Consider the following 14,382-nt stretch of genomic DNA (forward strand, 5'->3'; position numbering starts at 1 on the left):
AAGCCATGCACTACAGCCCCATATGCACCTTCTGTTTTAGCTATTCCCTCATGCTGCTGGGTCTTCACTGCCTTGGATAAGCAACCAGATAGGTTCAACCAAACAGCAGCTCCAGTAACATGTTACTGTGCAAATCTGCCTCCCCAGGGGAGCAATTTGAAGGAGTCATCTCAAACCATTCTTTCCTGCAATGACCAACACATAACAGCCATTGACAAGATCCACCTCATTTCCTGAACATGGGGAAAAGGCCAACCAGATGGCCTACACAGATTTCCCTGCCATGCAAATTCATCTACAGAAGAAAACCAGAGGCCAGAACTCATAGCTTCCATCAGAAGACACTTTCACTATGAGTCCAACGTCATTTCTTCCTCTCCCTTTTTTATATAATTTACACATTGCTTATATAAGCTACAAATGTCTCCAGTCTGTCAACACCTGCATGAATAGATAGAATTACTTCTTCCTTCAATCACATGCCAGATCAACAGGCACAGAGCATACATGTAAATGGGGAGATTTAACAATACAGAACTCATAATCACAAATCTTCTGCAAAGCTCCTGGGATAGCATCTACACTGTCTGGATGAAACAGGCCTTTCTTTTGACCAGTATCAGATATGCTGTTCTGACAAAGATCTGGGAAAAAAAACATTGTGCAAACCAACACTATAATTTGAAAGGTTGATTCTTTGGAATACTGTGATTGTTTTTAAGTTACACTACTTTGTTCTTTCAAATTACAGTTATTCTTGTCAGCGGTGCTATAGAGCTTTTTTTTTTCTTTTTTTTTTTAAATTAAAAAAAAAACAAGTCCAAGTATTGAATAAAAACATCCTCAAGGACTTGAGTGGTCAGACTATTTAATTTAAAAAATGAGAAATATGGCAAAAATTTTTATAAGAATATGTTAAAATACTTATGCAGAGCATTTATTATGTGGCTGCATTACCATTTATAAACACAGTAAGATTTAAAAAACCCTAACAAAACATAAAAAAGAGACAGGATGGCTAAAGGATCAGACTCCAGTAAATAAATACTCAAAATTCTCAGTCCACTATAATTCATATGTTGGTCTTAAAGTATAAAGTCTAAGCCTAAATGAACACTGGGCTGTCACACTGCCAGCAAAATTCAAAGGATCTCTTTGAGAGATGGGAGAGGGACCGATCAGCAACAACATGCTAGGTATGTGGAAGGCAACTCCAAGGAGAAGAGATACATCCATGAATTTCAACCACATGAAATTAACCTTCTTCTGTGCCTCTCCCTTTTTAGCGGAAACTGTACTGCCAGCAGTTTGCCACAGAACAGCGTGCTCAGCTATATCACAGAGAGTTTTCTCTCTCCATTTTGCTCAGTCTAATCTGGAGAGAAACGAAGATGCCCCAGAATATTGGCACAGCCCCTGCCAGACTCAAAATGGCTCTAACTCATAGGCTGGGCAGAACACAACAGGAAAAGCACTGAAAAGCAACAGGAACTGGAAACCTGACAGAAGGCCACAGATGAGTCTGGGAGCAGAGAAAGAAAAGAGGGAACCACAAGCCACCTTTGCTGCCCTCCTGCGGTGTTCACACAGTTGTCCTCTGCCTTTAATAAAGGCTGTGGACTCCAAGCAATCACAACAGCTAGACAGGGCTGTCTCCTTTACTCCAATTTATGCTGAGGACTGCCTTTTTGGGAGCTGGAGACAGCCCTGGGGCTGCTGACACAATTTGGTGGTGACCAACCAGCAGCGGCAACTTGGTTAGTCTAACATGGCAGTTCTGCTGCCGGAATAGCTCCAAGTTTAGGGCTGAATACAAGTCACAGTTTTCAAAGGAGACTTGACAAACATTTTGGAAGCATTTAAAATGTCAGTTCAATTTATTTTTCCTACTTGTGAGCTCCATTATATTAGATTTTTTGCAAGTACTTCAGAAGGAAAAATGCAATCTTACATTTGTAAGAACTTTACAGGCAGTTTAGGAAAACAGTTGCTCTGTAAACTGTGGCACATCTGGAAAGGATGACAATAAGGCTTGAACATGTATTGTTTTGCCTTCTTAAACAAAATGCATGTGAAATAAACAATATGATTTATTCATATCTTCGCTACTCTCAAATAATACAACCAAACACACTCTGATGCCTCCATGTATACTTTCTCTCATGTTTCCATTTAATACAGACATGCAAAACTGTGGGGAAACAAATAAGCAAATCAATGAGATAGGTAATGCTCTACAAAATGGCAGGAGAGGCACCACTGTAAAGCACAACAATTCTGTGTTGTTATGCTATCTAATCTCTCATTCTGATCGATAGGATTTCTGCTTCTTGAAAATAATTATATTTACTCTGTGGCTCTGTGGGCAGTGGACACAGGCTTTGAACAGCATGAAAGAGATACACTTGTACACTACAGATCTTGTAAACTAAAAAAAAAGCCTCTATGCCATTTTATTTTCTGATTTAATTTGGGAGACAGGAAAGGTGCATGCATTTCTGTGAACAAAATAAGGATATTAAAGACACATTATGTGGGTAGTCCTTAATTATTTCTTTGCTTCTGAACTCCTGTACTTTGTAATTTTCCAACACGGCTTTTTAAGTAACACTATACATTATTCTGTTCATAGTCATCCACAGATGAAAGTTTTAATTGCTATAAATGCCCCCATCCTACTCCTTTGGTTAAATGTAAAGCACAGAGGTGAGAAGCTTAAAGAAGTAAAGTTTAGTGTATTATTAAAGTAAACCCAACCTAGAAGGAATTCAAAAGAAAGCTTTAATATACAATAACGCAACAGCTGAAAATTTGTATTCCTGACAATTATTCTGAAGATCACAATGAATTTTATCTTGCTTTGGGCTTCGTTATAGGTCACACTTGGGGTTTTTTTTCCCTCCAATATCCAGTCCAGGTTCAACCCAAATCTCCTAACCTACAGTGGATTAGAGGCAATGAAAACACAGGAGAAGAAAAAAAAAAAAAAGGAAAAAAAAAAGAAAAAAAAGAGAAGAAATAATGCTTTAAGCAATAGCTGCACATTGGTGTTATGCTCAGTTTTTATGAGTTTCTATGTATAAATTATTTTTAGCTGCAATGTAAGCCATGTTGCATTCCATTTTTCAGTACATTTCTGAAAAATTTATTTGCTGAAACACTGCAAAATAATTATGAGGCATCAACTGCATTTTAAATTAGTAGGAAGACTGGAAAGCATGCAGTGTAAGTTGTTTAAAACAGAATCTTGTGAACACAAGACAACTTACTCTGCGTCATCAGACACAGCAGTTCTGGGGCCGAATCTACAAGACCAAATATAAAATTAGAGCGTTGATAAACACATTATATATTAATTGCAACTGGACCCATAAAATCTGGTTAACAGTCCCTTGAACATCCAACCTGTCCTGGTAAAGCAAACCAAAAGAGAATGTACCATACTGTTCAGAGATGATCTATTCAATACACAGCACTTACCTTATTAATCATTCAAAGGCCAGACTGCCCAAAAACATCATTCATCCCTGCCTAATATTCCCATTATAAAAATGTGCTACAGTATACCTAAAGTGGGTGTAGAGAATAGTTTTTGAAAGTAGACAATATATTGACATTTACATTAAAGTGCCACATATGTGATGAATGGAGACAAAACTTAATGGTTATATTCCACAGCAGTGCTCAAATCAACATTACCATATGATTTCCTTTTTTTGTTTGTTCTGGTGCAGCTGAAAAATGGTACTGGTAATACACAAGTCAGTGTCATTCACTGGAGTGCCTGTCTTGTTTAGAGTGCCTGTCATGCAAATGACATGTCCGTATCTGGCATTTATCATAAAACAACATCAAATACAAAAGTCAACACTGCAATATTTTCTGATCACAAAAAAGCAAGACATGCATCTCTAGAGATGCCCAGCAGAGCCTGGCTGAACTTCTTCTACTCATAAGCGATTCTTGTATGCGCACAAATATTGCAATCAAATATTTGTTTTCATTAGTTGTAGAAAAGAAAACGTTACACAAATACTCTTTTTGTTTTTTCGAAGTGTGTACAGACATATGGGATTTTAGTTTGGACTGAAAACACACCAGGCAATGCAAAATCTGAATTCTGAAGTGCACACAGTAGAAGAGCAAAGAGTGTACAAGCTGCGTGATTCACACCATTCAGAGCTCACGTTTGCAGATGCTCATCCTTGGATGACAATGTTTCAGTTCTGTTTTCCTCAGGAACCACCTGAAGCTTAGATGTTTGATCAAGGTGGACTTCATTAAGGATATGATCACCCACTTGAGCAGTGCACACAGTATCCTCTTGTCCTGCAGAAGGGAGACTGCATCTTTCCTGCCCTTGCTGCTGCTCTCGCTGAGGTAGAATTACAGGTTTTCCAGAGCTAGTAATGCAGACTTGTGGACATTTTTCAGGCCTGAGTGAGCCAAAGGCAGCAGTGCAAAGAAATGTATTAAACAACATTTGAAAAATCACATATACATAATGAAAAGTGTGACTGCAAGTTAATAAGAAAATTCTACAAACTCACAGCTTTAGGTACACAAAACAATTAGAGCAAAATGCTTGTATTTCCATTCTTTTATGCCAGTAACATAAAATTCCCAAAGATTCATATTTTGAGAACGTATTTTAACTAAGCTATTCAACTGAAGGTCTTCTCAACACCAAGCCACTCCTGGCTAAGCTGCACATTATTTTCCATTTATGTATGCACAGGTATCTGTGTATCCTTCCTCTCTCATGCACTTTGAAGAGGCTGATGAGCGATAACTTTCCAGTCTTGCTTGCACATAGCTCAAACAGCCAACACATGGCTCTGTCCAAAGGCTTAAACCTCCATCTTCCCCACACTGTGCTGCTCATCTAAACAAAGACACCAAACCTTACCAGGTGGAATCTAATTCCAGAACTTTCTTATCTTGTTTAGGAGTCACTGACACTATCTAAGCTATAGACAAACATTCACCTACTGTATCCACCACCTCTGTTTCTAGCTGGAAATATTTTTAATGATTAGCACCTATTTAAGTAGAAACCTCTACAAAAGATGTCACACAATCTTTCTATATAAATACCTATTTTCACATGCTGTTAGAATTTTGGATCCGCTACCTCTTTGGTCTAAGACTTTACAAGGCTCTACCAAAAAGGCCAGAAAACCTACATTGCTTACTAGAGCAGAATGAGTTAGCATAGATTCAAGGATGAGTATGGAAGAAATGACTGCTGGGCCAACAGCAACTCTTCCAGATCAAGAGATCTTGACAAACAGTCCACAGGACTCACTGCAAGGGAAAGAGAGAACAGAATTTCTTACCTCACAGTTTTCTTTTCAAGTTCTCTAGCTGTGCCCTGTTTATTCTGCTGCTTTGAAAATGGCATGGGAAGGAACTGCTTAACACTTGGCCCCGGCTGTTTTAGAAAAGCTCCAGTTCTTCTGGCCAACATGTCATCTCTTTGAGGATCTGGAAACTTCACTTTGTTTTCTGTTCCACCACTCTGTTGAGGAGGGATTTCAAGCTGTTCTTGGCTCTCTTCTTGCGTTACAGTACTGCTCAGAGAGACAAGTGACACTGTTCCATGATAATGTTCACTTGTACAGCCCAAAGGAAAGTGGCTGTTGAGGCAATGTGGGGTACTGCTACTCAAAACACAGCTGCAGGGTGATGAACAACTAGGCATCTTTAACTACAGTGCAAGGAGTGAGAGCAAGAGGAAACTACACTGAATGCCACACTTATGTAGGTGTTATGTTAGAAGCTGGAGACTGCATAAAAATATATGGAAGGAATTATTCTCTTAGAAATTGGCATAAAACTCTGGGGAAAGCACCATGGATTGCAAAAAATCCCCCCAAAAGATGAAAGACTGTTTTCATGCTGAACAGCAATTAACAATTGAAGTATTTAAATATTATGAAAGAAAGCAGACTGTTTTATGTTCATAGGATACATTCTTGTGAGTAATTTCATAAAACAGAACACATGCCATGATGAATGAGTAAAACACATCTTTAAAGGCTGAATGCAGAACGGAATAACACTGCTGACTGATCCAAGTTCACACCACACACAAACCAGGCATGAAGCTCAAAGTGATCTGCTTCTGTTCTCTGACCTCTCTGCTTCCCGTGGAGTCTTCAAATCCTTCTCCTGAGCTACTGACAGAGGAGGACAATGTATTGGAACAGTGCTAGCTGTGCGTCTCTGAAAGGTCCCCATCCTTCTAACCAACATATCGTCTCTCTCAATGTCTGGTAAATGTGCACTGCTGTCTTCTTTGGTGCTTTCTTGCTGTTTGTTTGAGCTGCACAGGGCTTGTTTCTCAGAGATGACATCAGTAGTAGCAACAGGTGATGGCATGCTCCTGCAATGTTCATCTGTACCTGGCTGCGCTACTTCACTAGTGAGGGGGTCATGAAGAGAATGAGGTAGACAAAATGTTCTCAGGTCAAATGAAACAAAAGGGGAGGAGTCCTTCAACTCAGCTTGCTAAATGGTTTATAAGCACACAAACTTCACGGAAAGAATTGCTTGTTAAATGCATTCATTAAAAAAAAAATCTTGCTATAGCTGCAGACTAAGCAATTAAAGAAAAGCCAAATAAATTTAGGCTCTGTTAATATGTTAACTTCCCTGAGCTGTCATTCTCTCCAGATAAATGCCAGAAACACAGAGCACAAATACACCTTAGTTTCACAGCACTACATCTTCAAAAAGAGAGTAAATCCATTAGGACTGAAGAAAGCATTTTCTGAACAGCAGTGAGGCCAGAAAGCTGAGCAACAAATTCCTAATGCAGTGAAAGCAGACAGAGAAATACTGCTGAAGATCATGAGGCAGAAAGCTTTAAAGATAGCTCAGCTTCTGAGATACCAGCGATTTCACCACTAGCCAGAGCTGTCGAGGTAAATGCTTGGAAGGCATATGCACAGCATTGTTTTCCATAACACCAAACATGTTATGATGCTGGGAAAGCATCAGATGCCTTCTGAACAGGGCTGTGCGTGCAAGCAGCTCCTAGGCATGTGCCACCCCCATGCAGCCCAGCCTCCTGCGGGAACAGGTCCAGATTCCAGCTCAGCAGTGCATCCTAAGCCACACCAAATACCTGGGCTCATTCTGTGGCTTAGATACTGCATCACTGTGCTCAGCAAACTGGAGACTGCCAGAAGTGGTTGGAAGAGAGCTTTCAACATCCGAGTGAACCTTCACTCTGTCTTTCCCGCTTTCTTCTTCTGATTCACACCTGCGTGAAGCTCTGCCGATGCTGAGCTTGTCCCACTTCTGCTGATCAATCTCAGTTACCGGCCCAAAATGCACAAACTTCTGCTTGAGGCTACCAGCCTTTCTGTTTGCTCTGGCTTTGCGGACAGCAAAATCATCCTGGACTGCTGCTTCCACTGTGACTTCAGCTGCTGGTGGAGTGTCACTGGGACATTTGCAATCTTCTTCACTAGTCAGAATGAGGAATAAGAGAATTCATCCCAAATGAGACCCCAGACTAAAGCAAATTAAATGCCCCTAAGCTTTTAAAGGGGTCTTTTTTAAAAATTCAAGGACACAGATAAAAAGAGGTGTAGCACACTGTGATCTGATAGATAAAGTCCATGGACCTGTTGGGAAAACTCCAGGGTTACATTAATGAAAGCCCTTGCTTAGGGGAAGGAAGATAGCCATGGCCCACTCAAAAACAGGGACTTTGTCCTGATAAAGCTTTAGCTCCCTTATCAGTCCACACAGACCTGGGACGGCAGCACCAGTGCACCCCATCTGTCATGCAGGGGTGCCAGTGGCACAAGAGCATCACAAAGGGCAATTCACCCATCTTGAGAAGGGGGAACTGAATCTTGATTTGAATAATAATTTAATAATTGACCTCAAATGTAATGGAGAGATTACTAATATCTTTGAGATGAGAGAATGGTTGATTTTTGGTGGTTTGTAATAGAGCTAGAATTACATACAGTACTCACATTGTTAACAGAATGCCTGAACAGATGGCTACCTTTAATTGGAAAATGGCATGCGCCTAAACAGGAAGCCCAAGAGTTGTTACCCTTTCCTCCTGAAGTCACAGATCACCTGCATACATTATGGTCCATCTCCGCAGGGAAATAGCTTAGAATAACCACTTTTTACCAGTTCCCTTTGTGGAGCCTTAGCTTGTGATATAAGCATGTTGATGCCATATGACAAGGCTCCTGCAGCCACTGTTGCAGTGACAAATAACAATGGCATATTTACTCAGCATCTTGCTTTACAGTAAGATGTCATGCAGATACATTAGCTCAGGTCTCAAATGCAGTACAGACATATTAATACAAAGAGATGCTGATCAGTCTGGGGCCTCTCAATACAGTAAAGACATTGAGGCTCTGGAGAGTGCCCAGAAAAGGACACAAAGCTGGTGAAGGGTCTGGAGAAGCGGCTGAGGGAACTGGCATTGTTTGATCTGGAGGAGGTTCTCTACAACTGCTTGAAAGGAGGTTGTGATGTAGGGGTGAGCCTCTTCTCCTTGGTAACAGCAACAGGATGAGAGAGAATGGCCTCAAGTTGTGTCAGGGGAAGTTCCATTTGGATATTAGGAAACATTCCTTTTCAGAAAAAGTGGTGAAGCATTGGAACAGACAGCCCAGGCAGGTGGTAAAGTCCCCATCCCTGGAGTCACATCTACCTAAGAAAAGGTAGATGTGGCACCCAGGGAAATGGTTTACAATATTGATGGTGGGTAGATGGTTGGACTAGATGATCCTAGAGGTCTTTTCCAACCTTAATGATTCTGTGATTCTCAGTTAGTTCTCCCAAGGTACAATGCCCCATGTTCTGCAGACAGCTCTGTTAGCAGCACCATCAGGCTACTGACTTAGCAGTGCCATGTGAACCTTTGTGCTGTTCAGATTACAGCAGCTTCAGAGCAGACTGATTCTCAAGACAAAATGAAAACTTTGCTGAGATGACGTTAAGAGCAAAGCTCAATGGGGAACTACTGTAATTTTCTAAATAATGGACATGTTTCTGTTTCATGATAGATAGCACTCCTACAAGGATTTTTGGATGCCTCATGAAAATTTTAATAGGTGAAGACTGGTTGTCATCAAGGCATTCTTCAAGGTTAAAAACACAAATGCACACAAACAGACCATGACAAAACGAACATGCAGTGTTCATCCTACAGTGCCACTAGCCGTCCACAGGGACAAACTATACCTGGGCTCTCCTGACAGTTTCAATCTTTTCCATGTCTCCAGATCTGCTTTTGTTATAGAGGCATTCACAAAAATCGTATCTTCTTGTAGCTGAGGAAAGACACACTGAGATTTCCGTTTAGCCAAATCATCTCTCTCAGCATCAACTACTTTCACCTGTTCTTCCTCCTCTGACTTATTCTTCTCAGTCTGCAGAGGTGGGTTCTCTTTGCATGTCACTGTTTGTCTTGCTGATGCCATGTGCACTTGGCTTTCTCTAATTTAACACGTTCCATTTCAGCAAGAAAAGACATTGTGAAGGAGCAATGATAAGTCAGTATCAATAGAAGAGGTTCAAAGCACAAGAAGAAAAAATTTATAGCAGATTATCTTTACATTTAGCTTAGGAAGTAAACATAAGAGTTTCAACATGCAGTGACTTCATCTACACTGCTCTGCTCATGTACCACTGAGATCACTTCATTGCACGACTTCTGTTTCTAGATCAAGCAACAGAAATCTTGGAGTTATTACTGTATTAAGCATTTCTGTAATAAGCCTTCTCTTGAATTGTTACAAATATGTCATTTGCATATTATTAGCAAACTGAATTCAAGTTTTGCCTGCAAACATACTAGAGAATTTCTTTGATCTTAGAGTCATGTCAATAACATTAGAATACTAAAATGTAGTTGTGAGTTCTTCAGATGCCCTGCCAAACCACTCATTGAAAAATGTTAATATAATCAAACCAGAAACCAAGAGACAGATTTTGCATAACTGAAAAGAGCTACTAGATATTAAAAGAATTTTTGGAATGCATTAGTTATGACAATCAAGGTCCCCATGCAATGTGTATATAGTGGTTTTATCTAGGATCGTTTCTCTTTGCACAAATAATCAAAATACTTGTTTCCTGAAAAATGGGTGCCTCGCAGATACTTATATACAGCAACTTAATAAAGGTTAGTATCACTGATCTGAAGAAAGAAGAGATTTTCTAGGCTGAAACCTTTAAGCCGTGCTTCGTTTACAAAAGCATTACCATAAAAGAAATACCAGGTTTATATGTGACAGTTCAGTCTGTGTAGCAGGTACAGGTATTCAGTGCATTAAGACTTATCTGAGCCCATGATTTATGCAGAGTATTAAAAAAAAAAAAAAAAAAAAAAAAAAAAAAAAAAAAAGCATTAGATGAAAAACTTGCATTCAAAAGCATGATTCTAAAATGTTCAGCAAAAGATGGCACTGGCACACAAAGCATATCTTCTATTTTACACTAGTCACACTCATAAGCTGCCTCAGGTTAAGCTCTCCTGGTATTGATACTCTGACAGAAAGCTACAGTAGGTAAGCTATATCTATTTCCTGATCATTTTTTGATAAAGCATTTGTGTCAGTTTACCCTGAAGTTTTTTGTAGACAAGACAGCTCTAAGCCCTACCCAGTGACATGCATTGTGAAATTAAGCATTGTAATAGAAAGAACATGAATGCACACCTTGCACGTTCCTGCTTTTCCACCTTCAACGGCTTTTTATTGTCTTCCAGTTTACTTTTATCTTTCTGTGTATAGGGTCCAATTATAAAGGAGTTAAATGGAACTACGTGTTTGGGTTGATTCATCCTGGCTCTCCGAGTGGCAAAGTCATCCTTTTCTAAATCAGGAACTTTGCTTGCTGCTTCATCTTCTGAACCAGAATCCTTCCCTTGATAACGTGTCATGAAAGGGTTTTCCCTGCGAAGGATGATGTCGGGGGTGCTTCCGTTGTCTTCACTTGTTTGCTTTTTACTGACACAGATCAAAATTAAAGAAAGCTCCTGGTGCACCAGGGAAGGAGAGGGGAGTGGCAACAGGCATCTCCAGGTCATAACACAAGCACAGTTAATCAAATGCACTTCAAGCTGCTGTTAGACTTGGCAGAGACTTGTTATAAATAAAGTGAATCATTTACAGGTTACAAATCTACAAGGACTTCACACAGAAAATCAGCCATGTTGGACCTTTACTTATTTTAGCTATAGCTAGAAGAAACAGTAAGAACTAGTTTACCATACAAGATGCACTGAATGCAGTACTGTGAATGGCATTATTAAACTTCTCAAACACCTCAAAGCAAAAAAGATTCAATGCAAATATCCGATTCCCAGCTAACACTGCTGAATCCTGAAATACCAGGTTTTGGAACTTAGGCTCAGCTTATTTATTAACTATTTTATTTTTAAGATCTGAGTAATCTCTGAGGCTGCATGCCCATATATTGCTAACTGCTTTTTCTTCTCATACACATCCACACATTATTCTTCTTCTAACCACCCTCCCCTGCCCCCCCCCAAATAAGCCCTCAGCTCCCATGCTGATATACAATAGGGTGTTCAGTGTGCTAGCGATAACATTATTCTGGAGCACAGGGCCATCTGCCTTGCTCAGAAATTACACCACTACCTTGTTGCTACTGAAGATTACCACAAATACCCTTGACAGCTGGTGCCTAGAAAGACTAAGCTTATTGTAACTTGTAGCAGTCAATGTTCTTAACTGAAGAGACAGATGGCAAGAGCTAGATGACTCTCCTGTCTGAAACCAAAATTGTAATCACTGATATTTCGAATATTTCTCCAATTTCAAGAATTAGAATATTCCACAAAGCTATTTGGTAGTTTGCAAATATCTCAACTCTTGCTCCAGATTTCCAACCCTCCATACTCAAGTACTGTCCAATCCCTTGGCTTCCATTCACAACTATATCTTCTACTTTTTTTCCCCTGTAAACCATGGTCAGTAGTTTACTTTGGATGTTGTCTCAGCAAACACAAAAATGAAGAGGCCTACAAGGTCATCTTCATGTTCAAATTTCACAGCTGAACAGGTATGTCACTCAATCCTAAATAATGAGTTACCAATACACTGCTGTAATGTGCTCAAATTCACTTTGTTTTGCACACTTGCAATACTGGAAGTACAAACTGACCACTGGGGAAAGAGGCTTAAATAATAGTTACAAAAAAAAAAAAAAAAAGTTTGCTTTTCAAGTTATGGTTGCCTATGAAATTTGGTTCACCCACTATGAAAGCTTTACAGAAAATACACTAATCTAAGGTAGATGAACTGTTCTTTTGAAAGTTTTAGGCACAAAAGAGAACAAGTACCAGTTATATGCACTTGGACTTGTTCTGCCAAGTAAGCCAGGGAATATGATTAAATTGATGAATCTTCCATTGGACTTTACTAGTTGTTCCACTACCCTTCCTTTTCAAAACTAACAATTTGGAAACAATTTTCAGAACTCCAGACACACAAGACGTGTAAAATCACATAGTACTCCATTAAATCACGTTTACATTTACTTCTTAAGTGAAGATCTGAAGATGAATGATTATTTGTGTAGGTAGGTTGAGGGCATTCCTTCATGCTTTTAGTTTCTAAGATTAAGTGTAACCAAGTGATTCTTTAGTAAAAAACAAATGGATTTTTCCAGTCTCATGTCCACCAATTCTACAGAGCATTTTTAGCCACTTTTAGTGTTTTTAGCAACCAACAAATTGGGACTTAAAATTTGCAAAAAATAACAACTGTGAGTCACTGTAACGAGTAGCTGAACAACTTACAGCTTTTCCTACGTAACTAGACTTCCACAATAGTTTCTAGGTTAATAATATTTTCCATTCATTTACATTTTGTTTTTACTGGAGTCAGAGATAAGCTGTGACATTTTTGGGTCTCCTGAATCAGTGTGTGACAGTTCCAGAAGTACCTTTAAGGGTCAACTTGCAATAAAGAAAGCAGAGTGTAGTTGTGAAGCCTGCAGTGGGTCAGAATTCACTACAGATTGGCCAGTTGTGCTTGCGCACCCAGCTCCAGCCCTCACAGGAGCACCACATGGTCCATGCTGATACAGCAGCTGCTACCTGCAGCTACTTCCCTGGGTGTTTGTGCTCCATGGAACAGGGTCCCATATAGGCTTGTGGATACTTGTATTGCATGTCGGAATAATGAGAGGCTTTTGCATGCTTATGCACCATCAAAATTAGAGTCCACATTCCTTTTGCAAAGAATGTGTCAAAAACTCTTGATTTTGTTCACGTTTCTCTCCTTCCCTCCCCTTCTCCGTCATCTATAAGTTCTCCTCTTTTTAGGGAGTCTCTGAATCTGATCCGTATGTTTCAGATACAATAGTGTAAATAAGAGACAGATCCACAGCCAAGCATGGAGGATCATATGGCAACAAAACATTGTGTTATAAAGAGATGATTCACTCCTTTGGGAAGGATGAATGCCTTTTGGCATGCATTTGTCGATTGAGTCCTTTCCTACAAAGTGCTACAGAAATGGAGATAAGTACTTAGATTCTGAGCAAACAATGTATTTGCATACAAGTTAAAGTTAAAGTTCTTCCTGTGCTGAACCCAGCAACATCCCCGCTGAGTTTCAGCTTAGGGAACAATTAGATGGCTCCTAGAACACAAAGTCACAGCCGGTGTCATCTAGAAGTCAAAAAGTTGAGAGGAAAATGCCTATAAACAACTCAGAACAAGTGGAAAACAACTGAGCACCTCAAGTGAAAAAAAGAGAAGCTGACATTGTAGAAAGATGTTGGAAGAGCAAAAGGAAAAGGTCACAGCATAAAATTAAGAGAGACAGAGAACTATTCGGTGCCCTTAGTGCACAGAAATTTGAATTTGATGCCAAAAAGATAGAAATTGTGCAGTTCAAAGAAGAGGGAATAAGAATGAGACGTTAAGAAAGGTGATCAAACCCTCTGCTGCGTCCTCAAGTATCACCACTCAATTCTTCCCTTTCCCTCACTTGTTAGTCTTCCATTTTCACAAACATATCCTTGCTCTTTCCAAACCTCTGTCCCTCTCCAGTACGTTTTCTACAGCCCCCAGGAACAGGCTTCTACTTCACTACAGTGAAGCCTGGGCTGCCAAGCTCTGCTCTTGACTCTCGGCTTGGGTAGAAAACCAGTGGCTCCTCCTTCTCCAAGCTGCCGAATTCCAGGATTTGCTTTTCCTGAGAACATGCTTGTTATACCTGCTCTTTCTTCCTTCAATGGAGACAGAACAATGGACTGTCCAAAGAAAGAGATCAATTCTATGCCAAAGAGACCCAAACATTTGCATACATGCACTTCTTACTTGGAGAAGAAGAAAGAGGATCAAATGCAGGGTTG

At 39.8% G+C, this 14,382-nt stretch overlaps 1 protein-coding gene across 12 annotated transcripts in view; it reads right to left on the minus strand.

Annotated features, from left to right (window-relative positions):
• The window catches only part of LIMCH1 (LIM and calponin homology domains 1), a 166,818-nt gene that overhangs the window by 36,721 nt on the left and 115,715 nt on the right, over positions 1-14,382 (minus strand). For 8 of the 12 annotated variants that reach the window (XM_048941432.1, XM_048941431.1, XM_048941433.1 and 5 more), the window contains 7 exons: positions 10,710-11,000; positions 9,232-9,486; positions 7,133-7,477; positions 6,140-6,424; positions 5,340-5,573; positions 4,188-4,436; positions 3,270-3,305 (listed from right to left, as the gene is read on the minus strand). In XM_048941432.1, the coding sequence (XP_048797389.1) occupies positions 3,270-3,305; positions 4,188-4,436; positions 5,340-5,573; positions 6,140-6,424; positions 7,133-7,477; positions 9,232-9,486; positions 10,710-11,000 (1,695 nt within the window). The remainder of the gene's footprint in view (positions 1-3,269; positions 3,306-4,187; positions 4,437-5,339; positions 5,574-6,139; positions 6,425-7,132; positions 7,478-9,231; positions 9,487-10,709; positions 11,001-14,382) is intronic. The other 4 variants (XM_048941434.1, XM_048941436.1, XM_048941437.1 and 1 more) reach the window with 4 other exon arrangements.

Source organism: Lagopus muta, chromosome 4 (genome assembly GCF_023343835.1).
Source record: "Lagopus muta isolate bLagMut1 chromosome 4, bLagMut1 primary, whole genome shotgun sequence".
Classification (NCBI taxonomy): Eukaryota; Metazoa; Chordata; class Aves; order Galliformes; family Phasianidae; genus Lagopus; species Lagopus muta.